Source organism: Rhopalosiphum maidis, chromosome 4, assembly GCF_003676215.2.
Source record: "Rhopalosiphum maidis isolate BTI-1 chromosome 4, ASM367621v3, whole genome shotgun sequence".
Lineage (NCBI taxonomy): Eukaryota > Metazoa > Arthropoda > Insecta > Hemiptera > Aphididae > Rhopalosiphum > Rhopalosiphum maidis.
The window spans coordinates 34,700,044-34,726,307 of NC_040880.1; the positions used below are offsets into that span (position 1 = coordinate 34,700,044).

The 26,264-nt window shown below is 30.1% G+C and overlaps 1 protein-coding gene across 4 annotated transcripts in view; it reads left to right on the top strand.

Moving 5' to 3' along the window:
• Positions 1–20,612, top strand: part of LOC113560773 (cGMP-dependent protein kinase, isozyme 2 forms cD4/T1/T3A/T3B) — a 116,423-nt gene extending 95,811 nt beyond the window's left edge. For all 4 annotated transcript variants that reach the window (XM_026966835.1, XM_026966834.1, XM_026966836.1 and 1 more), the window contains 13 exons: positions 13,042–13,155; positions 14,622–14,727; positions 14,800–14,863; positions 14,927–15,004; positions 16,218–16,312; positions 16,490–16,639; positions 17,301–17,451; positions 17,551–17,714; positions 17,993–18,170; positions 18,240–18,369; positions 19,098–19,224; positions 20,335–20,376; positions 20,447–20,612. In XM_026966835.1, coding sequence (XP_026822636.1) covers positions 13,042–13,155; positions 14,622–14,727; positions 14,800–14,863; positions 14,927–15,004; positions 16,218–16,312; positions 16,490–16,639; positions 17,301–17,451; positions 17,551–17,714; positions 17,993–18,170; positions 18,240–18,369; positions 19,098–19,224; positions 20,335–20,376; positions 20,447–20,612 — 1,565 coding nt within the window. The remainder of the gene's footprint in view (positions 1–13,041; positions 13,156–14,621; positions 14,728–14,799; positions 14,864–14,926; positions 15,005–16,217; positions 16,313–16,489; positions 16,640–17,300; positions 17,452–17,550; positions 17,715–17,992; positions 18,171–18,239; positions 18,370–19,097; positions 19,225–20,334; positions 20,377–20,446) is intronic.
• The last annotated feature ends 5,652 nt before the right edge of the window (positions 20,613–26,264 follow it).

A 26,264-nucleotide genomic window follows, 5' to 3' on the forward strand; every position in this document is an offset into this window, starting at 1 on the left:
TTCACGTTTTAAAATTTACCGTCATGGCATTTCGATTTCAAATAAATAATTTTAAAGACGTTAAAATACATGCGCTTTTGCATAATATATTACCGTTGGTATCATTATTATTGGTATCTCACGATTTAATAGGCGCTCTTAACACATATAATAATTTATAATATCTGCAGTATATTAATATGGGGCTGGAAAGTGTTGTTGCGTTTTTTCCGTGTAATTTAATATATATATAATATATTATCTGACAAGTAGGTACGCGATAATATGCGTGTCTGTAATAAATAATATTAATCCATTCGTCCCAATCGTATGGTGTTAATCAAAAATGTATTGCAAACGAGAATTTCACTCAATATTATTATTTTATTATTACTATTACAGTATTAGTGTATTGCACCACCACACATCGGTTCCCACAAGTATGTTTAACATGGTTTATATTGTATTTTATATAATCTACAGAGTGATTCATAAAACATGTTCATCCTCTCTTATTCAATAATATAATGCAGTTATTCAAAATGTGATGTTTGAAATTTTTAAATATACCTATTAAGACCATATTTTTAACTTGTGTTTTTTTTATCCTATTAGAAATAAGAACCAACTGTTCTATTGTAAATTATATAGTAGATATTTTTTGTGAAAATTTTAATATATCAAAATCAAAAACTGTAACAGTAGTTATTTAATTATTTAACAATTTGCAATAAGGATAATAGGTTTTTTAATAATGGATTTAAAAGAATACCTATGGTGATTTTAAAATTAGCTTAGTAATTAATAATATTACATCTTATTTATATTTTGATTACCATTTTTAAAGACTATGTGTAATATCCTTGTTTAAATTTAAATAACTGGGAAATTATTTAGTTGAATTTCGGATTAGGTACATCGACATTTTCGGAAAAATTATTCACTTAATATTTTTTAGTTGAAAATTAAGTTTTCATTTTAAAAATAGAAGTTTGCCACGGAATACTCTCTATGTAGTATAAAAAATATCAATAATTTAAATACATGTATTATTAAACAGGATATTCCTTGGGGATGTTCATGCTTAGTGAATCACACTGTATATAAATTTAAATCAAAAAATCTCCAGTAATGGATAAATAACTTTTTCCCTGTAAAAGCGGTTAACCTTCGTCACGATAATCGGTGTGACTTGTGACGCAAGCTTTAAGGAAACGATGTGTATATGTGTATTATAATAGACTTTAGTGATAATATATTATTATTATTAGAATATTGTTATAGCAATCATAATAATTAATAATTAATCGATACCTTTACGAGCCATTGTGGTGTCATTCGCCTCTATTATTTATAGTTGGGTGAAATATTACTATTATCGTTTCGAATAAAAATGGCTGTGGCGATTAAATAATATCACCTATGAGCCGATTTTATTCTACCACCGTTACGAATTTTAAAAACTATATCAACGGATCGAGCGAAAAAAAATCGTCACCGATAATCGCCAAACACACCATAACGCCGTCGCAACTCGCAATACACACCTTGTTGTTGTATACCGTGATCGTCCCGTCAGTTTACAGTTATGAATTATAATAATATTATACTATCTCCTGTTGACAGTAAAAGATTTCCAATTGTTAAATTATTTATGACGTAGGTATATATAATATTTATTTTATCCCAATTTCCGACGTTTAAATGTAATATCGATTGATACGCATGACGTTCAAGCGGATTTCGAGTCGCAATTCTGTTGTAACCACGTTTTAACATTAATCCAGACAAGTATATTAATTTATGTTGTTTTTTCGTCATTTTTGTGTCGTGTGCGTGAAAACGCGCAGGACACATTCCTGGGCACATAACAATATTGCGGCGGCAGTGACATTGTTATATATCTGTTGCAAAATATGTACATAATAACATTTAACACGAAACTATGCACACGTGTTGAACGAGCCTAAGTATACGAGTAGATAACTGATAAATTATTATGATAACATAATATCATTATACGATAACAGGATAAATGATCGAAGAACTGCAGTGTGTTTGCGCCGCGTTGTCGTGCAACCGGTAGTACCTGTTCGTAGCATGTGCGTAATGTTGCACGTACATAATATGAGTATACAACTCATAAATAAAAAATTTAAAAATATTTATAAACTTTTAAACGATTTTCGCCGTTTTCATTATTTTTACTATTTATGTTATTGAAAAACGTGATTGTTTAAGAGAAAAAAGTACAATCTTTACAGATATTATTATGGGTTTCGAAACGCAGTCCTGCTTAGAGTAACATTGAAACTATTATTCGATTTTTTACGCACAAACATCTGTTTACGAGGTATGTATTTACATATACGTTTGATACTCTATAAAAAGATTTCCACATGGAAATCAAACTTATTTATACAATATTAACATTGCGAACTTATCGAGTATTCTATTATTATTATTGTGCATGCGACTATTGTTTCTGAAACGCGCGATCGTTGAAACTGTCAAAAGAACAGTAGTCCGGTAACGAACACGGTACATTAAATTTGATAATTATCGTCTTCGTATATGTATAACATTATTGTTATTAATTATTATTTTTGCCGTTTCGTATCTTGCATTTCTCGACGGCATTTCCGTTCGTCCGTATACGCGTGTGCGTACGTGTCTACAACCGCCTTGAAACATCGCGATATTTGCGTTAAAACAATAACAATATTTTAATTTGAAACGCGTGCGTTCGCTCTTCTTTTTTCTCCACTTCCCGTTAGGATCCGGACCTGCCGCCGGTGGCGTCTCGTGAAGCGGCGTCGGTGGCGTTAATGTCTCCCGCTCGAACGATTTTCACAGCGACGCGCGATGACGATGAGGTCAACAAACGCGAGCGCGCAAACCATACGGTGATAACAGAGAGGTCGAAATCGTTTGAAACTTAAAATATTTTTGTCACATGTTTGTACCACGGAAAGTGTAATTCAGGAATTAACTGAATGGGATTCGTGGTGTATGTGCCAACTCCCCTCACTCAAGATCGTCCCTGCGACGAAACTTTGGTGAATTCTGATTTATGCTATTGGTGCTGAACTTTAAGTTTACGTAACAATACTTTAATGTGTGTTTACCTTCTTATGTTTGCATGGGTTTTCCGGTTGAAAACGATTCGGCGAACAACAGTGAAAATCGCAAACCGATGCGATTGGATATTTTTTACTTATTATCGTGTTGTTGTCATGTAGTAATACGTCGTTTTGGTTTTATTCGGTTTATTTTACATACAATATTTTGTAATTTATGATAATCAAATTCATAAATGATCCAATTCGCATTTCATTTATACGTTCGTGTGTAGTGTTCCAGTCGTTATAACAAAACAGTGGTTTAGAACCTTTAAAAATATGCGCTCTTCTTCTGAGTTAACAAGAATCTGGCACTCCCCTTTCTCGAAAACTGTACTAGTACCTATATACACACACTATAATGTACATTGTATAACTGATATGATTACCATCTATAATACATAATAGATGTACGAGTACAGATAATGTTAAGGAATTATAAGAGTTATTAAATTTTAAGGAATATTATATAGGCAACTGTTTATACATTTGATAGTCGGCCTGGTCACAGTGTTAGATAACCATTGATTTGTAATTGTAAATAATAAAAATAAGTACTATTTATAATCAGCGGTATTGGTAATCAAATATTGATTAAATAAGATAATATTTGATTCATTTGATGCACGGAAAAAAAGTTTATTAAAAGGTAATTAATCAAAAGAAATCTACTCCATATACGCGGCTGCAACATTCACGAACATTTTATTCCAATCCTATATATTGATCCTTCCGGTAGGTAGATGAATTATGTAATATAATGATTGAATTTAAATCAACGGTCTATTTCAAAACCAACAAACAATATTATTACATGTATTATTATACGGTTGGTTTCCTGAGTTATTCGTTAACATCGTAGTCTATAGACTACAGCTATACAGCGGGAGATCGGCGTCGGCGGCCGAAAACCGTTATCCACTGTCGTAATCGCATCGACGATGACAGTAATAATAATAATAAATATATAATGGTTTTTACTTGTACACGCGGGCCAACGTCGCTTCACTCGTTCGCAAATCGGACACGCCGCCCGCCGCGGTTGTGCATTTCGCGCGTACGACAATAGAATCCGAAAATAATACCGCCGAGATCGATGACCTGATCGTCACTATACCGGTGGCGGCGTTCTTGCGCACAGTCGTCATCAGTCACCACTGACATTTTATATTGTTGTCATTCTGCACTTCTGCTAGACGTACACAAAATATAGCCGAAACTTGGTTGGTAGAGTTGAGTCTTGCAGAGTTTCCATCTCATTCCATAACCAAAATGCTCTGTCGGACGATAAAACCAAAATAATTTGTATTAGGTAATAAATAGATAATCCGTAAAAAACGACATAAAAATAAACATCAGGTAAAATTATGACGAGGTAATATATAGAGATGGTGTAAGTAGGTACACGAGAAAAGGATAACTAACAATAATGTTCTTCTGATGTCGCAGAACTATAACAACCAGCAGCTTCCCAATTGACAATAGTTGTAATTAATTTGAAACTTATTTCAAATGTAATCGATCACTTGGAGAATACTTTCATATTGGATATTTTAATTTTTAGTTTCGTGTACTATCGTGAATTTTGTGTAAAACAAATAAAATAGCTATGTCGTTTAGCGGCTTAAATTGTAATCAACAGGAAGGTAATCATCTATTAATTTATAACTCATCACTTGATTATTACGCCGTATTTTGTTTGTTTCAATCACCTTATCACTAATTGGTACTTCTCTCTTTTCTTGATCGAAAAGTAGACAGAAGACCTAAATTATTTGAAAAGTTTGTGATGGTTTCGAGATTTCTTTTATCTGCTATGAGAGCTGATATAGGTCCATGGAGACTGTTCAAGTCCAAGCACGGCGCCAAGAGGGGGCACTAGCCCCCCCCCCCAGAAAACAGTTCAACCCCCTCGCCAGCCTTTCTACTGAAAAATATGTATGATATAATAAAGTTAAATTTTTATTTTATTAATTTTTAATTAAATTTTTTATAAATTGTAATAATTGAATATTGATGAAATTTGAACAAATAACATCTTTGGTCTTTTTATTATGGATTAACCTACTATTTACTAACATAAATTCATTCACAAATGTATGTAATAAAGAAATTATCATTTTTCTACATCATTATTAATATAATTGTTGAAGGACTGTGATTAAAAATTTTCTTACATAAGATACATAAAAAATATTTGGTAAAACATTTTTAACTATTCAAAAGTTTGTACTATATAGCTAATAGCTATATTATGTCAAGTTAAATGATACGAAAATATTTATATTTTATTTATTTCATTGATTGTTGAAAAAACCTTAGCCCATGTAAAAAAATATTTGCCCCACTCTGCCCTCCTTCGAAAAAATTATTCTAGCGCCGTGCTTGTTCAAGTCGTCGTCAAGGACCTATACCGACTCTCTTGAGGAAAATCGAAATGGTCACGCCTGTGCTTTAATTCACCTTAAATTACAATGACTAATTTTGTGAAACGTGCTACTACCGTAATACGGATTTGTCATCAGGCGTGTTTTTTTAATTTTTTTTATTAATGAATAACGCAATATGCGACATGTTTAATCGTTGGCACTGTGACTGCTTGTTAACACAGTGTGATATTTAGTATTTACATTAAAATTTATTACGCAGGCTAGTAGTTTTCAATTTCGTGTTCGGTTTTGCTCTATTAATAATTTATAACTGAATACTAACATTAACTCTATTTTTACCACAATATGGTATCGTACATTATGCAATGCAATATAATAAGTAATAACCAATAAGTGACGTATGTATAAATGCAAAGCCACAAAGATCATATACCGCCCATGTATGTAACTAATAGTTTATCAAAATACGCGTTTTTTAAGTATTAAAAACCTCCTTGTCGTTGATGGCCTTTCTTCTATCGCCTTATTGATACTTACTATTATTTATACCAACCTTTGAATTGTTTGTGTCGTTATACAATTCGAGCGTTGACGATCCCGTTCGGTGGGGCTATAGCGCTGTCGCATAGCAATCTGCTGTTGCATCGTTTTGCAATATATATATAAAAAAAAAAGGAACATTGAACAAAACAATAATATGATAATATTTAACAATAACAATCATGGTATTGAAAATAATAACGGCGCTTGCGTGTTGTACGGTTGCTGTAACATACCTACCGGCCGTAGCTGTATATAAAGTTGCTAATGAACGCAAATCTCACGTGGGATTGGCACCGTTGTTTTGTGTACGCATTACATATTATAATATTATATGTAATGTAATAATATATGTTTTATTATTTAATAGTGTTGAGCAGGATTTCGACAGAGTTTTTATTTTCAGTGGTACGCCGCCCGGCGAGCTTACTGTGTATAGTGTACGCTATTATATAGAATACACACGACCATGTGATTATATTTCTCACCACTTCATTATATTACATATTTATCGTGTAAAAAAAAAAAAGAAATGATTCGACCGCCGTGGCTTTGGTGTTTGTTTAGAAAACCCGGACAGACCACGGCAGCAGTGTGGTTGTATAGAGTAATCTAGTTGAGAAGGGCGAGGAGATAAACGAAGACATTAATATTATTAAAAAAAAAATAAAACAAAAAGTTTTATTATTTTTTCACACGCGCGCGCGAGCTATGGTGTAATAATGGTAACAATAATATTAAGTAGCTACGTCGTAATATATTATTAAAACACTGTGGGACGGATAGAGAACGTACAACTGATTTGAAATACGGTTCAATTATTTTATATTATAAATTATTATTATGACTTCATTATTCAATTTGTTTATTCGTTATGTGGCAATATTACATGATTGTGTTCGCGTGCCAGTTTAATATACTGTATAATGTTGGTTGTGTGTGTATCTCTCGGTCGTGCAGCGGCAGTGCGCCGAGCTCAGCCGCCGCACAGATATCGTACACGCATAGTGCCCCGTGGAAAACAACTCGTTACAAGGGCGCATAGCATTATTTTATTATTATTAACAACTGAAATGTGTAGCTGCGGTTGCTTTCACTCCGTTATCGGTTCGTATAATAACGCCAATGTTAAGTATTCCCGAATTCGAGTTAATCTACGCTCGTTCTTGTTGAAAAGTATGTACAAGTATATAAGACATACTCGTTACTCGTAGTATTTCGCATAATACATATACATGACTTTATAAACATAGCTGAGTACCCCAAACTTATATTTTAATAAACATTACTTGCCCAGATTATTTTATGCACCCGTTCTTGCATATTATAAACTTGAAAATACCTACATTTGATCATGAAATTATGTAAATTGCGGAAATCGATAATTAAATTTCAAATTGTCTAAATGCTTTAAAGATGGTTTGAACGTAAACCAATCAAATACCATAAATTATAATAATCGCTATCCGCATTTTTTAAATTAATGGTGATGAAAAAAGGTTATTAAATCACACTCGCATCTTCATTTAGTGTTGAGTAAGATATTTTTTATTTATAGTAATTATTAGTATTATTACATATGCAATGGTGAAATAAACTGTCGTTTGTCATTTTATATGAAAGCACGTGGCTAAACAAATCTGTATAAAATAGTCATCGACCCTGGTGTGCGGGTTGTGGTAGAAGTATAATACGCATATTGCACAATATGAATCAATTGCACATTCTGGAATTCCATTTGGCCCAATAAGTTCAACAATAATGTGACATATCTATGTCTTGTTTTTTAAATATATTTACTAATTCAGTAAAAATATTAGTTCGGTGTAAAATTAAGTTTGTTACATTAAGCTGATTAATGTCACTGGCCACATTTTCATTCAAAATATTATGATCAACATTCAATCTAGTAAAATCTGTATGTGAAGATCTAAACATAGTTTCTAAATCTAAAAAAAAACTTATTATGAATTTAAATGAGAATTTAATATTGTAATAAGCTACCTACCTATGTCTATATTAGCAGCAGAGCAAGATGTTACAACTATATCTGCAAAATAAAATGTTTAAAAGTATTTTTAACTAAAAATAATTATAATTATTTAATGTTTATTATTTTGAGATACTTAATACATTAATTCGCTAAAATAGTATACAATAACTGGCAAACTGTTAATATCATTTAACAATAACTGTAGCATTCATAGTAACGTCAGATATTTTTATGAACCAGGAATTGTTTATAAATAGTTATATTATATACTACTAGAAAATAACGAGATAAAAGTTTGTACATCTATTGAAAAAAAATCAATAGAAACAAATCAACAAAGTTATGTATCTAACTATATATGATACAATTGAATATCAATAGACCAATAGCAAATGTTATCACAAATTACAAAATACAATTATTTAGTTTTAAATAAATTTAATTTCAAACATGTCCATTGTCCATACATCTCTCCAGATATTCCAGTATGTCAATTCACTTCACAACTTAAAACACTAACTTACTTGCACAAATTTTGCTTGTCCAAAATCATAATTTAGCCACCCATTTCTATTGTCCTTTCTTTTTTATAGGCATTCATTTTGCCTGACATCAAATTGGTCTTACTATAACAATTAATTAATAGAAAATATGTGCAAAACACATTAAAACATAACTTAATATTTGTCTCTCTACGAAGTATAAAATAAATGATTTCGAATCTTTTTTTTGATTCAAAATTATTTTTCACTTTTCTGTTTAAAGTTTCTAATAGTGAAATCTTTCTACCATTAGCAACTTTATTTTAATTACAAAAATCCAATACTGCTAATCTATCTCCATACTTGGGAAATAATGATGTAAATTTCTCAAGATCTTGATCATTCATCAAACATATTACATTTTCATCAATCTAAAAATACATTGGAAATTAGAAGTATCAGATACCAGTTATACTCAACAATTGTTTACTTACATTTTCATTTATTATTTGTTTAATGACGTTTTGTTCGACGCTACGCAACGTCAAGAAGTCCACTAGCTTGTTCACACTGACTCATAGAAAAAAGATGTAGTAATAAGTTCAGCACAAGCCACGAGACGGGACGGATATTATATTTAGATCTTAGTCCATGGTTCGAGGTTATAACCGAAACATCGGCTGACGGCTATACTGTCTGATTCACTGTGGTTGCTGGTGTAGTTATTAGTAACGATTTAAGATAAACCGTAGTAACTAGTAAATGATAACATAATCAGTTGACATTTTGACAGCTGTTATCATGGAGTATGGATTAAATTGTATGCCATAATTGAAATATACAATTTAGTACAAAGTATCAATTAATTTAATAAAAGTAATAAAACATTAACAAAAATATGCTACATATTATAAGTTAATAGATATAACTATACAACCATGTTTATATGTACTGTATGCACAAATAGATCTATCAATGAGGCTTTTTCTTTGGCAAACCAACTAATTGAATGATATGGTCTCATTATCCACGGTTTTGATAACCGCGCAACTTTGCTGCCCGCGGATAACGAGGAATTTGTAGATTACTGTATATAAATATAAATATATCATGACAAAATTTAACTTAAATGACCCATAGAGGCTTATACCTGTCTAAAATCAATAATAATTAATAAGGGATATTATTTTTTTTTTTTTTTTTTTGAGGGGGGCTAAATTAGAAATAAGGACACTTATAAAAAAATAGAGGGACCAAGACGCCCTCCCTAATTGAGCCACTGGTGCGTAGATACTATCAATAGGGAAGTCATAAAGTTCTGGTGTTTTGGTGAATCAACAGTCTCGGTGAACGACGAAGAAGACCCGTGAAGTTATACTATTTTAGTTTGTGGCGTTCGGGTAGCTCAATGACCAATGAGAGAGCAAAATATATAACTAAAAGTCTAAAATACCTCGATATTATATCATTGATGTCCATTGTAATAGGAATGTATGCTGACCTATCATGAATTTATAAACTATTATATAAACACGACTAAGTTGAATTTAGTTGAAAATATATCCGTTATAACGAATAAATTATTTGTAATTTCAGAAATTATAATTGTTATATCAAATATAGAAAAATAATTATACTTAAACTAAGTTGAATATATATCCATTATAACAAATATATTGTTTTTAATAACAGAAAATATATCCGTTATAACAAATAAGTATTTTGTAATAATAGAAATTACATCCGTTATAACAAATATTGAAAAACATTTTCAATAATTTGGGTGGCACTCCTACGCTTCCGTAATACATAGACTGTACCTATAAATACATAAAATAAAAATATATAATATATTATGCCAATTTACTATCTTATTTACTTTACTATCTTGGTTGTCTCTATAGCAACCGCATCGATACATTATTTAGTTAACCATGATTAAATCGTACTTAATCGAATTTTGTTTGTATTATAGCACGAGGTAGTAGTTACAAATTTACAATAGAACTCATTTTTATAAATAAAATTATTTAAAAATTTTATTTATGACTTCGAATTCTGAAAACCTATTGCAAACGTAAGCGTTGTTTCATCCACAACAGTTTATATTATTATGTTTTTATTAAAAACATAATTATGATTCCTTGTTTTCCGTGCATTGGAGTAAATACCAAGTTTTTTTTCATAGTTTACTTTGGGTCACAACTATAGCTGCAGCAATGATTGTCCTTATATGTTACGTACTCTCACAATACAATATACTTACACTGTATGACGTAAACTCTTATCCTGCATGTTCCTGGTCTAGGTTTTACGCAACGGACAAGTGAATAATATAATATTTAAAAATATATATAAGAACGCGGCCTAGCAGCGTAACCGGCGTAATAAAACGCCAAAAGGTCATACATTTTATATTTTTATATTTTATGTACCACGTTCTCCAAATCGCCCAGAATATCATAAACGTGAAAAAATTATTTACTATTGGAGTACCATATTATTATTATTATTATTATTATTGGTGCGGGGCTCGACAACCTTAAACTCATTGATTGAAGGCGTTAACTAATGATGATGCTTTGGCTGCTGCAGCTAAGCCATTACCATAGAGAGGTGCATATTATGATGTAATTGCTATGTAATTGGCTATGAATTATAATATATATACATTACACACACACAAAAGTTCGTTTTGTCCAGCGACGACAAACCAGTATACTCGGGTCGATCGTCCATATAATGTTATACTGCTGCAATTTATATTGAAATCTATCCCGTTTCAATTAATCCAAGTAGCCCACGTCCAATAAACTGTGCTTTGTGTACACGTATTACAAAAAGCCGTCGTTGCGTTTATGTGCAGTGCACAATATTAATATATTACTCATTATACGCGTTTAATATGTCGACGGGAAAGAATTTTGACTGTTAAATGATATATTATTTTAAATATGCTGCGACATGCTCACAATATGGAGGCACACTGCGCGTATGATTTTTATTTATTCACAAGACTCTGTATACATACCGATATTACCTAAAAGTAATAAGTAATAACAAACACGTATAACACCCATTTATATACCTACTTCTAGACTTGACAACAATATTATATTATATATAATATAATATTATATTATATACTTAAATTGTATTGACTATAGATACCTTCTAAATTACGTCTCGCGCGAACCGCATCGATTAAACACGCAAAACGTGCAAATTTATTTCTTCGATTCGAATATATAAGTATAATAGTAATATTTCTATGCGAGCGTTTATAATTATCGGGGATATCAGATATAATAGTGAGACTAATCAACCTATTCTTCCTGTATACTTATCTATGCCTATTTATAAGTAGTATTCTAGTTAGTCAGTAACCATGGTTCGCGTTGAATTCTTCGAAGATTTTAGCCCCCCCCCCCGCACTTCTTCTGAAAAATGTGCGATATCCCTACAGGATATCGCTACCATAAACGGTCCCAGCAGTAGCTTAGTTTGTTTGAAATACCACTGTATGAACATAATACTTTTCATGCAACACCGTATTTAGTGTGCAGGTCTGTCGATTTTCTGGGCCGCTCTATATAGGCGACGAGAGTTTCTTCTACAATAGCTACAGCAACAAACCATAACTCATGAGTATATACTTATGTACACATATACTGAAGAGGACACTGTAATCATCACCGTATAGTCTCTTCTGCAATAATTATAATTTGGCGATTCAAACTACGAGTATGTTCTATATATTATGAAGAGGAGACGACGTAGTTTCGCAACGAGGCCACGACCGGCCCGGGTTCGTGTGTGCAGTGTGTGAAGCTGACCGCATCACGCGCTCCATTTTACACAATTCGAAACAACAACAAATTGCACCTGTTACGTATACAATATATAATATAATATGTTTTATACGCACTCTGCGGGTTCAGATATCGTCTCCGTCACGTTGTGTGTCAGCCGTACGTAAAAATAAGGTCAGGCGTGTAGTTTTTTCAGTGCTTTTACTCCATCACTTGAAACGTTTTTAATATTTTCTATACGTTAAGTGTTGTACGTATCACTTGTATTACCATTATTATTATTATACCTTCGAGGAGAAGGCCGTGACGTTATAATATAATATAACGTTGTATCTGGAGTATACATGAGTACTTAGTAACTATGACCAATGCTAAAAAAAAAATAATTACATATATACGTAATAATTTGTCATCTCAAGTACTAAATTTCAATATTTTTTCCTTTTATTTGACGGTCAAATTTTACATTATGTATTTACCCAGTCACACAAACTATGTATACATAATAATGGGGACTTAAACTAATAACGACGATAATTATAGGTACACTAGAAAATAACATTGTACAGATAAAACTTTGTTTTCATGCCCAAATTGTACGCCAAATAATATATGTTACTTTATTTCTCACGTTGATTATATACCTATATATATTATAAGTGCCAATTTCTAATATTTTTATAGGTAAACTAATGTATTTACTAATGTATATCATATTTTTAGAGGGACGAGTGGAGGTGAGCAGAGAAAACAAATATCTTAGTACTATGACTTCTGGAAAAGTGTTCGGAGAGTTGGCTATTTTATACAACTGCAAGCGTACTGCCACTATTAAAGGTATAGTATACTTATTTTATTATTTTTGCATTAAAAACAATTATAAAATCACACGAACAACCTATTTACTACAAAAGTATTGTGATTGGTAATGATGGGTCAGCTTTTTAAGTTACCAATACTTCTTAATTTTAAGGAGATAATTTATTATAATAGAATAGAGGGAAAAAACCAATATATTTTAATTTTTAATTAAGACAATTTCACGATTGTCGTTTAAAAATCCCTGATTCTCAACAAGTTTTTACCATCACTCTATTCGAATACTCTTTTAATTTAACTGATTCTCGAGTAGGTTCGGAGCAAGCCCCACCACTTATGTAATAGAATCAAACCATTCAACTACACTTGTATTGCTGTTTGTATACAGAGTGTTCTATATGTGTATAATAGACATTCTTTTCAGTTGCAAATGAATATTTTTGAATTTTTTAAAATTAATTTAGACCACACTTCGTATATTAGAGTGTATTTTTTAAAATAGTCCCTTATTTAAAAAGTTAAAGACGGAAACATCAACTTTCGATTTTTAAGTGACAATCGCTATTATTATTTTAATTTACTACAAATACAAATAGATAATGCTACTGAAAACTCGTATATTTACTTACTAGGTATCTATCATATACTTTAAATACATGCCAGTATTAAATAAAATAATAGTTGTATTAAAATAACATTGTTGAGATGTATTCTCAAAATATTTATACTTAACTATAATAATGTATTGTTAGTAATATTTATGCAATAAGTAACAATACTATATTTTCACTTTCTTAAAAAAAAAAATTGACCAATTTGTACGCATATTAATAGCTTTAATAGAAATTAGGAATAAGTCATAACTAATTATTATTTTCTATTTTGCATTTGTACTTCATGTTTATTAATAAATAAAGATTTTTATAACTTTACAATATATTAGTTTAAAACCAAATTTTTATAAATTAGCATTATTATTTTAAAAGATATTTAATTATATTATTCTACTTTAATCAAAAATATTTTACCAAGTGCAATTTATTCACGTCAGCCCATGATCACATTATAATGCATCATCGCAGCAATACATTGCTAAATCATTTCAATTGGCATAATTAAACGCCTAGCTAATTGTTTTCGTTATGTTTGTTTTGATCACTGGCCATTTCATTCAATAATATATTAGATGAATGACAAACACGAGTCCAGTACGGACTTCGCTTTCGCAGTAATGTGGACTCGTGTTTTTCATCAGTTGTACAGACCTCTGGTCACGGTGACGTTTTGTGTTTGTGCATTTTTTTATTGGTTATTAATAACTGCAGATAACGAAACAGCATTTATCTTCTTCCTCACGTTGTGTAAAACCTTTTTCAACAAAAATATTATAAAAAATAAATTACCTTTAGAATTATATTCTATGTATATATATAAATGTTGCAAATTACCGTACATAATTAATTCATCAATTTTTCTTTTCCCAGCTGCTACGGACTGTAAGCTATGGGCGATCGAACGACAATGCTTCCAGACAATTATGATGAGGACTGGACTTATAAGACAAACGGAATATACCGATTTCCTCAAGAGGTAAGATTTTAGATTTCCCCTCTTGCCAAGTAATAGTAAACGATTGGATTTATCTTAATACTGTGTTTTCAGTGTTCCAATATTCAAAGACTTGCCCGAAGAAACGCTTATAAAGATTTCGGACGTTTTGGAAGAGGTAAAATAAATTATCATATTATACTATATACACATTTTATTATTTTTTATTAACATTTTTTAGACGTTCTACAATGCCGGAGACTACATAATCAGACAAGGTGCCCGGGGAGACACGTTCTTCATAATCAACAAAGGAAAGGTATGTAATAATATAGTTGACTCGTCTTTCCAAAAACAATGTAGGATATGATAATAAAATATATTTGTTCGTGCAATGGTACCAATAGTAAGTTCATTCCTAATCCAATTACCACCACCTTTGACTAACCTTTGAGGAAAATTATCTTACTTGATTCTATTAAAATATTGTATACTTATTTTAAAGTGTTATACTGTTATACATATTCATTACTATTTTATACAAATTATACTTCATAAGCAGTGTGGACAGCATAAAGTCGATAGTATTGAAATAGGTATTACATAAATCTGATACCATGCTGTTTACAATACCGTTCATTACAATATTTTAAATTAAAATTACAAATTTGTTATATGGTTCAATTATTGACTCACCTTCCCTTATATTGTTAAATTGATTTTACTTTTTTTTTAACTTTATATTATATTCGGTAATATGTTTTTAATATTAAATTCAACATTGTTATTTTCTACTTGGTTTTTATTATTTAATTTAACGCATACCGTCTAAATAAAATAATCTATATACCACTTTATCTCTATTTAATAACTTTAATTGTTTTATTGTATTTTAAACCATTAAATAATATGCTTTTTAAATATTCATACCTAATACATTTTCAACTATGTACTGGAGACAATACTCAATGATATACATTGAAATCAAAACGTCAACATATAAAGCAATCTGTGAATGATTTAGTGTTCTAAATATTCTATATAAGAAAACATATTATCTTTAGGCCACAATCTAGTGTCACCTACAGTTTGTAACCTTTTTGTTTTAGTATATTTTGATTGTTGGAATTGTATTTCATAGTAAATACTAAATACTAATCAAACTAATTTCAGGTAGATATATAATGAACGAAAGAAAAAATAATAATTCCCATCAACAAGTATGATCGCCCTATAAGTAAAAATAGTAAAAGTATCGTTCTTTTTCTCGATAAATTATTTTCACACGCCCGTCCCATATACTTGACAATTTATGAAACATTAAGTGGTCTAAGTAGGTATACGCGTATTCTGCACCTCTCGACCGCACGTATATGTATACATATTTATTGTTACAATATACAATTACTATACATGATACATCATTATCGCATCCCCTCGGGCCTCGGTTGACTTTTTGTCACGATATTATTATAATATTAATGTATTATACCGATTATTAATAACCCGTATATTTTATCTCCCTAAAATAGGTTAAAGTCACCATAAAACAATCGAACAATGCAGAAGACAAGTACATCAGGACCTTGCAGAAGGGTGACTTTTTCGGCGAAAAAGCGTTACAAGGGTACGTACCGTTATGCATATACCTAGACACGCCACCGCTAACCGGCGTATAATAAGAGAACACCTCTTTAATTGACATGGCGGCGGCGGATATGTCGTCGTATATTACATATTATAACGTTGTAGTTAACTTGTTGACAACGACGATGATGATATTTATCGAACAATATTTTTGCAGCGATGACTTGCGTACTGCGAACATAATCGCGTGCGACCCCGATGGCGTGTCATGTTTGGTCATAGACCGGGAGACGTTCAACCAACTGATTGCCGGACTAGACGAGATACGCACCAGATACAAAGACGACGATGTCTCGGAACGAATGAGGTAATAACGGTTATCATAATCATATTATTATATTTTGACTATCGCTCCGCCACCTCATCATCGTATCTAGATTCTAGGTTATTGTTTTTCGGCTTACGAACAATACGAATACATTATATTATTATATGATCATATGGATATCGATAATAATTGTTGTATTGTAAAAAGACATTTATACATTATTATTATTATATATATATATAGGTACAAGTCATTGAAACATTATGTTATTAATTATTATTATTAACGATGGTTAGGATAATGTCTTCCAAAATACATTGAACCTACCAATTATTTTTAAATATTTAATACATGCATTTACCTAATGTTCGTCATTTTCACTTACATGCACTTGTCCTAGGCTCTCGGTAAGCTCAATAGTAAAATATGATTACGTGTAGTTGGTATTTTCTTCACATTTTGTCGTGAAAGTACATCGAGTGCGAGTATAACGTACCTGAAAAACACTATAGAATATTATTATGCATGTTGCATGACATATATTTCTTCGTTATATTTAATAGTTTAACAAAATCTGTACGATTTAATTTTTCACACATAATATATAATATTATAATAAGTTATACATATTTGTAGATAGTGCTACCATGTAAATGCAATTTTTGTATCTTTATAATCTTATATTGTGTAATGTTAATAGCTCTACAAACAAGGAGTTCCAGAACCTAAAACTTTCAGACCTACAAGTCTTGGCCACTTTGGGTGTGGGCGGTTTCGGTCGCGTAGAACTTGTCCAAGTAAACAGCGATACATCCAGATCGTTTGCCCTAAAACAAATGAAAAAGAGTCAAGTGAGCAGTGCAATATTTATATATTCACACACATCATTTCTTGATTTATCAATTGATGAACTGCAGTATTTATGATATAAATGGTATGTAAATTTATAGATTGTCGAGACGAGACAACAACAGCACATTATGTCAGAAAAAGAGATCATGGGTGAAGCCAACTGTGAATTCATTGTTAAGCTGTTCAAGACGTTCAAAGACCAAAAATATTTGTATATGCTCATGGAATCTTGTCTTGGTGGAGAATTATGGACTATACTGAGGTACTTAGTAAATTGTTTCATATACCCAAATTTAATATCTGAAAATTAAAATTGTTATTGTTCTGACACTAAATTAAATTACATTTACTTACCAAGCATTAAGTAATAAATTATATTGTTACCTCTATTAGTATACAATCATATAAATAATATTTTTTGATTAATAAAAATATTGAAACTTGTATGATATTTTTCTGTCTTAGGATTGTTAAAATTGTATGTTTACTTAATTTTGGTCATCACTTTATTTACTTAACTTAATATAACTATAATTACAGAGACAAAGGACATTTTGATGATTCTACCACACGTTTCTATACAGGATGTGTCGTTGAAGCATTTGACTACTTACATTCTCGCAACATAATCTACAGAGATCTGAAACCTGAAAATCTACTTTTGGATATCACTGGTTATGTGAAATTAGTCGATTTTGGATTTGCTAAAAAACTACATGTTAGTATAAATTAAACAATGCAATATTTTTGAAATCAATACTAAATATTTTTTTAAATATTTTTTCAGAATGGAAGAAAAACCTGGACATTCTGTGGAACACCTGAATATGTTGCTCCTGAAGTGATTCTCAACAGAGGTCATGATATAAGTGCTGATTACTGGTCCTTAGGAGTGCTTATGTTTGAACTACTTACCGGTATGTATTTTAATTTTTTTCGATAATAAAATATTATTGAGATAAATGATGATTATTTTTATTTCTTAAGAAGATGTGTAAGACAAAGACAATATAACATCTATGCGCCACATTCTTACTACAGTTTATTTACACTATTTATAGTTAAATCAATTGAAAAAAATGTAAATATTATCAAATTTGGTGAGAAGAATTTAAACTGCTTGATCGAAGAGTTTTTATTCATATTTTTATTTTATAATAAGTTATAAATACTTAATCAATTTAAAATTCATATAATTAATTTGGAACGTTTATAAAAAATACTTTGCTAGAGCACTGTTTTATATTATCTTCTAATAATTTGATAATATGTAAATTCTAAATCTAATATTAACTATGAACAAATTGTAGTATGAATCCGGTACATAGATTTACTATGTTATGTATGTATAAGACATAACATGTCAATACAACATTCTCTCAATATAAAATTTGTTTAAAACTAATAATTTTGAAAATATTCAAAAAGAATGATACAAATATGTATTCAATTTATATTATTTAAAAATAATAAATTATATATTCGCTTATTAATTTGTATTAAAATTATTAAATTTAATTGTATTTTATCACATTTAGTCAACAAAAATCAATATTTAATAATCAACTATACAATTTTAAAACTGTATACTCTTTGTCACCTATTACGCGTATATATTTATTTGAATTTTTTTTTTTTTTCATAGGTACGCCACCATTCACTGGAGCAGATCCAATGAAAACTTATAATATAATTCTAAAAGGCATAGATGCAATAGAATTTCCAAGGAATATAACGAGAAATGCTAGAGTTTTAATCAAGAAATTATGCAGGTATGCGCTGATTGTCATAATTTTTAATTAATAAGAGCAGAAAATAAGTTTTTAATTGTATTCTCTACATAGTAATAGATTTATTAATTATTGGTATGCATTTATTGCACACATTTCTTTGATTAAATGGGATACTTATTTATTTAATTTTCTTAAAAGAAAATATTGTTCTATTTAAAATATCATCATATTACATACTTCCAGAAAGTGGTGTTACTTTGAACAAATGTTTTTTTTTTTTTATAACACACTGAAAAAAACCTTTTTATTTTTGTTAATTTTTCACAAAATTCAAACAGTTCAAACAGTAATCTTCTGTATTAGAATTTATGTATAAAAAGAAAATATTTTATTATATATTATATGGAATATTTTATAAAATATTTTGTTTAGTGGCCAAACCTACCCTTTAATTTTTTTAATTTTTTTTTACCATAATTTTTATACGCTCATAATAAATGTATGTCCGAAATTATAACAATGAAGAATAAGTTTTGACAGTTATAGTAATAATATATACGGTACACATACAAAATAAGCAGTTGCCAGTTTTCATTGTATATGAGTAATATTATTTCCTAAAATTTAACACCAGAATATTCAAATTAAACTATAATTGAATTTTTTATGACAGTTATAAAGTTTCCTTTTTTGAAATTAAATTAATAATTTAAATAATGATGAGTAAATTAATTACTAATTAGTAACTTAAATTTATCTTTTCTGAAATCTACATACACCTTTATTCTGTGTCCCAAAAAATTCAACTTGCTTGCTTATGCAAGATTGGCCTTTCCAAATTTCCTCACAAAATAAGCAAATACAGCTTACCAAAGTGTTTTGATGGCCTTAAATCAGCCAACCGAAGTATTTCAACTGCATGTGACGAGTCTCAACTGAAAGAGCTCGTACTGGTTTTATAGTGGAAATGCACAAGAAAAAACAATTTCTGATTTCCATCTAGTTGTATTTTATGTGGCATAAAGGATTCGTTTAAAAAATAATTAAGACTTTGTTAAGGCTAACCCAATCAATCAAACATGTGTTTATTTTAATTAATGGTTTGAAATTCAAAATAAATTAACTTGTTTTGACAATTTTCTGTTTCAGAGATAATCCAGCTGAACGATTAACCGAAGTACAAAAACATAAGTAAGAAGATACATTTTTTTTTGTATACATTATGTAGTGAAATCCTAACTAAATATTGATTGTGTTCTAGGTGGTTTGATGGTTTCAATTGGGAAGGACTACGTAATCGAACCCTCACTCCTCCTATCTTGCCCAAAGTGCGTAGTGCTATAGACACAAGCAATTTTGACAATTATCCGCCTGACGCAGACAGCCCACCACCAGATGATAATTCAGGATGGGATGTGAATTTCTAATTTTATAAAAAACCAATGATCATTGTTTGTCCGCGTCATTAATTTTACTCTATGGTTTTAAATTACCCATGTTTTACATTCTAGTTATGTCTTACAAATTAATTTAGTCTTGTTAATTATTCAGTGTACTACCATATGGAAACAATAAGTGTTAGATTATTTGATATATATTTCAACTTTTGTTAACCATACCATTTAAATTTTGTTTTTATATAAATAAAATATTTGTTATATCCCCCTCCCCCTCTAGTAGGTATCAATAAATATCTACATTTACGAATTTAATATTTAATAAGTGCCTTTAAATTTTGTGAACACATATTATTATGGCAAAATATACAACTGTCATTTATTAATTTATTATAGTTAAGATTGTGCGAGTTTTATTTTTTTTTTCCAATTAAGTAAAAGTTAATGTTGGTTATTACTTTTCTTCTTGTATAGTTTGATTATTGATTTATGTGTTTTAGTATTTTATAAATAATTTTTTCTATGGAAAAGTTGTCCAGATTAAAAACTATACATTAAATTATGTTATAACATAGTAAGATCACAATAACTATGAATTATTTTTAAATGATTGTTATTATTGTTGCTCTCTGAATAGTCCTTATCCAGTGAGTCCCTTGATTTTATAAGTATATTCTTATATATTTTTTGATTAATAAAAATTATTTCACATGTTGAACTTAAATAATGTTTATAAGGTATAAAATTGTAAAATCAATCAAATCATAATGCCCATTTATCATAATATTATTTCATACTCAAATGAAAAGTATCATTATATAATATATTTTTACAGTGTTTACATATAACTGTATTATAGTTATAGTTATGTTTTATAAATTAAAGTATTTGACCAATATTTCCCTGCCTATAGGTCACAAAATATTTTTGATAGCTCACAGTTCATGAGTTAATAACTAGGAAAATAAAAATCAATTTTAATTTACAAATAATTTTTATATTTAAAAGAATTAATTATTCAATATTGCATTAAATTAAAATTATTATATTATATTATTATTTTATAAAATTATTTTTACTAAAAATAATTATTAATATTATTATATAGTATATTACGGCATACTTGACAATTTACATAATCTTTGATCTCATATCTTTGTATTTGTTAAATTGATTTGTAATCACTTATTACTTAAAAAATAAGTACTTAATATCAACTCTACATTTGAAGGACATATCTTAAATATTAAAATATGTACCTATATAACAGGTACCAAATAAAAAATAACAAATAGAAGATGCAGCAATAAAAAATAATTTAAAATCAAAAAAAAAAAAATAATAATTTCTAAAAACTGTAATTTATTTCTATTATTTCTAATATTGTTAGTACAGTAATAGATAGGTAGGTATCTAACTACCGATATTTAAATTTTGGTTTTATTTATACATTATACGTACCTACACTTATCGATTTGCCATCATAAAAAATTGTATTCGTTATAAAAGAAGAGGGGACAAAGGATACCTATGCCAATTGTCAATAATTACGCCACACTGTTCTCATAAACAGATAAATAATATAATAAGTAGGTACTCGTAATTAAATTATAGGTCTCTATAATGTGTAATGCATCAACGTTTTATGGTTTTATTTTAATGATAGAGGTACTTTCTATATGCAATTATATTAATTATACAGATATAGATATTAATATGATGTAGGTGTTATAATATAGTAGATTGTGTTCATGCAAATTGCACATCAAGTGCGGTAGCTTATAAATAATATTAATTGTAATAATCTAACGTTATTAGTTTTTTACTTTAAGAAACATCTTTATCATATATTCCGATTGTAAAAACGTGAGTGATTTCAGGTAGTGGACTCAAACCGTCACATTCGTTTCACTTTATGATTGATGAATGTAAATGTCGGTATATGCCTGTACCTTGCCACCTTGGTACCTACTTGACATAATAACATAGGTATTGGTATCATAGACCTATAATGAATATTTTATGTTCGGTCAAACGGCAAACGCCAGTACTTCAATTTGTACGGTTTTCAGGCTATCATTTCTAAAGTTTGAACACAAAGTGTCAAGGTGACGTCCTATTTTACGTGCTTATTTTTAAATATAAATATACCAATTTAAACAACAGTCGTGACAAATAACAATGCAAATAAATAGTTGTGTAGTAGTGTAGTCCCTAGAAATAATTAAAAAAATTACAATACTTCTACATAGGTTTACAAATTGTAATATTGTATAATTCATTCACTAATAGGTTTTCGGAATTAATAACTAATTTTTGGACGAGAAAAATAATACTGTGAAAGTTTAAAATTGTTTGAACGAAATAATCAGGAAAAAGTCTACCTACTGAGTACCTATAATGAATATTTAATATCTATACTTAAAATAATAATGACTGAATGCAATAATATTATTGTGCTCTAAAAGTGTAAATTATTTAATAATAATTAGATACTTATTACTTATTCCAAAACTAATGTAGATACTTATGCATAAGCGCAAATAGACCTCCTCTAAACGTGGAGTGCTAAAACTGTTGAATCAATTGATGGCATTTCACTAAAATAATAATCGTTAGGTATAAAAAAACAAGGGGTGCTAAAGACCTTTTTCATCTCCTAAGTTGCGTCATCGTACCGTCTGTACTTATGCTATATTTTTATATATTTGAATACATATAGAGGACATAATATTTACGATATCCTTTATCCTTATATATATATACCTATATAAAATAACAGGCCTTTTTTATGTTCTAATTTTGTGACGACACTATTTAACATTTTACAATTTTTTTTCCATATGAGTGTCATAATATGTGAAACGATATCGCTTAACTTCTAAACCTCTTAAATGAGTTTATTATGTAAATTGGGTGGGTGAGTGATTGAGACAATAATTTTAGATTTCGTTTCACAAATAAGTTTGAGTTCGGCGCCATTGTAATTAATAATAAAAATAAAAATTGTATTTATTGAAGTCCATGCAGGTGTGGCAAATGTCCCGTCTTGCCTCCTCTCTGGAAACTCATGTTATTATGTTAACAACTAAAACCCAATACCCAAATTGTATTTACACATATGACATAGGTATCTATTACGTTCAATGGAACTACTCAGACTACTCTATACAGTATTATGGATTTTTAATAGCATTATAGGTTTTAAAATGTACGCAATCGCATATAACGTATAATATTATGTTAGTCTAACAGTCTAACCCAATGATCTGCAATACTTCCATCATCAGTTTTAACTTTACTGTATATTATCTAACATAGATATGTTTTTGGGCTAAATAAAGAATTTTTTTTTCAGACAGATTTTCGCGAGTTCAATTTTTGTATTATAGCTACCTACTATACATAGGTACCTATATGTTTTCATTACACACCATCGTAGTTACACGTTACACGATTTTACAAAAATTAAAATTGAAGATCTCCATATTTAAAAAAAAAAAATTTATAGTTTATTGTGTTCCCTCTCAAAAACTTATTTATGATTTATACAAAGATTTTCTTTGTAAAGGATTAATATTAAATTATAGCGTGCTATACATAATATATTATATCGTTTATATCAGTATGGATACGAAAATCATGCGGTATAATATATATAAATGATACAATAAATTTTATTGTTAATACAATGGTGTATAAATAATTATTAAACAAATTCGTTGTTCAAATAGTTAAATAAAATGATTGGTAACCAACCCTTTATAGTACATTGTTATTTGTAACAAAATACCGATAAATGTTGTTCAATTTTTACACTACTATAAATACTTGAAGATATCAGCTGTTTTCGCACGATGTTTTTTCTCTTTGACCCACGCGCATTATACAATAAACACATAAGTGCATAGCAAATTTGCGTTCAGAATCAACTATCAATCTGATCCTCGAACTATATTATCAAACTTAAAGTAAAACTCATTATCGACATTCGACATTATCTGTGTTCTTACGTTATTATATTTTCTACTACAATATTTCAATGTTTATAAGAGTTATGACTTAAATTCACTTTATGAGCCAGTGGCGGTTTATCCCAAAAACGGGCTCGTGTGCAAAACTAAAAAACGCCCCCTCCTACATCTTTTTATTCTAAATAATATAGACTTACATAAATTTATATTTTATAACAGTGATATACTGACATCAGATTGAGAAAATGAGACCATTTGAAATCGAAAACAATTTTTTTACTTTTTCGTATATAACTGTATTTATTTAATTTTTTTTTTTTTTTGTGGAACGTTGAGCAATAATGGGCCCCCCTGCAAGCCGAGGGCTTGTGGCATTTGCACACATCGCACACAAGTATATGACACGCTACTGTTATAAGCATGTAAAATTAATCATCACATCTTGTCTTAAAATTGTATTTTTTATTATTTATTAGTTTCTATAGGTTTTTTCCTTGGCAAAACACATCCTTCGGAAAAATCTACTACTTTGTCTATGCTAAATAGTAATTACCTATACTATTAAGCCGGCTAGCTGTATTTATCTATAATAACAATATCGTCTTTTTACTTCAATTAAGTAATTCGTTGTTGCGGTCTTCTGTATTAATATATCGACCCGTCCAACTTAAATGGGTTGTTGCCTGAACAACGCTTTGGCCCTTATATGTTACACTCTACACCGAACTGTTTGCATAATACGACTGTATGTAAGTTAAACGCAGTAATGCACCAAACGTATTTTAAGGCAACTATGCCTCAACAAGTATAATAACTACATGTCTATGTGCAAGGCCGTAACTGAAAAACAATTTCGGGGGGGTCCAACATTTTTTTTATATATAAACGTTGAAGATGTGTAGTCAATAAACTATATTCATCACTAAAATATTTCTACTTTTAAAAATTTCCGGACCCCTGGACCCTGCCCCCAATACGGCCTTGCCTATGTGGTGGGCGTTCAATGAATGTTAAAAATGCAAAAAATTAAACGAAAAACAATGAAATCGACAATGTTGTATGTATTTTGCAATAAAACATTACTTAAAGGACATGAAAATTCTACATATTTCGGGTAGATTGGAGTCCTTATAATCTTTTGTTTAGTCTCAAGTCTTGTAATTGGTTGAATACGTATATCGAATCGGACTATTATTGGCTCGCCGCGCGCACCCTTAACCCAGATCGAAATATACGACGACAATTAATAGAGTATTGGAAATCTCGTCACGCCTTGGATTCGATCGAGTACACAGTTCCGAGAATAGAGTACATTTTGAGTATTTCTGATGTCGTTTGTACTTGACCGCGGCGCGGACTGCCGACAATCGACATCGGTGATAATAATAATAATAATAATAACAACAACATTACTACGATAATAACATTGGCACTTTGGCAGTGCGGACGTGGTGCCGGTCGTCGAGTCAGCAAAATGGCCGCCGTGCCGGCTTAAAACTGGCCGCGCACGGTTTGATGGGTTATATAGTTATATTATTCTCGATTGCCGCTCGCCCGGGTTCCCTTCCAACGGGGCAGCAACGGCCGGTCGATAGCGAACGCGGACACAGGTGTACTCGCTCACGGCGCCGGTTACCCGTTGTCCGTGATGTCACAACGACCGCAGTCGACCGTGTGCGTTCGTGACGCGATGCGCGCCGGCCGACGC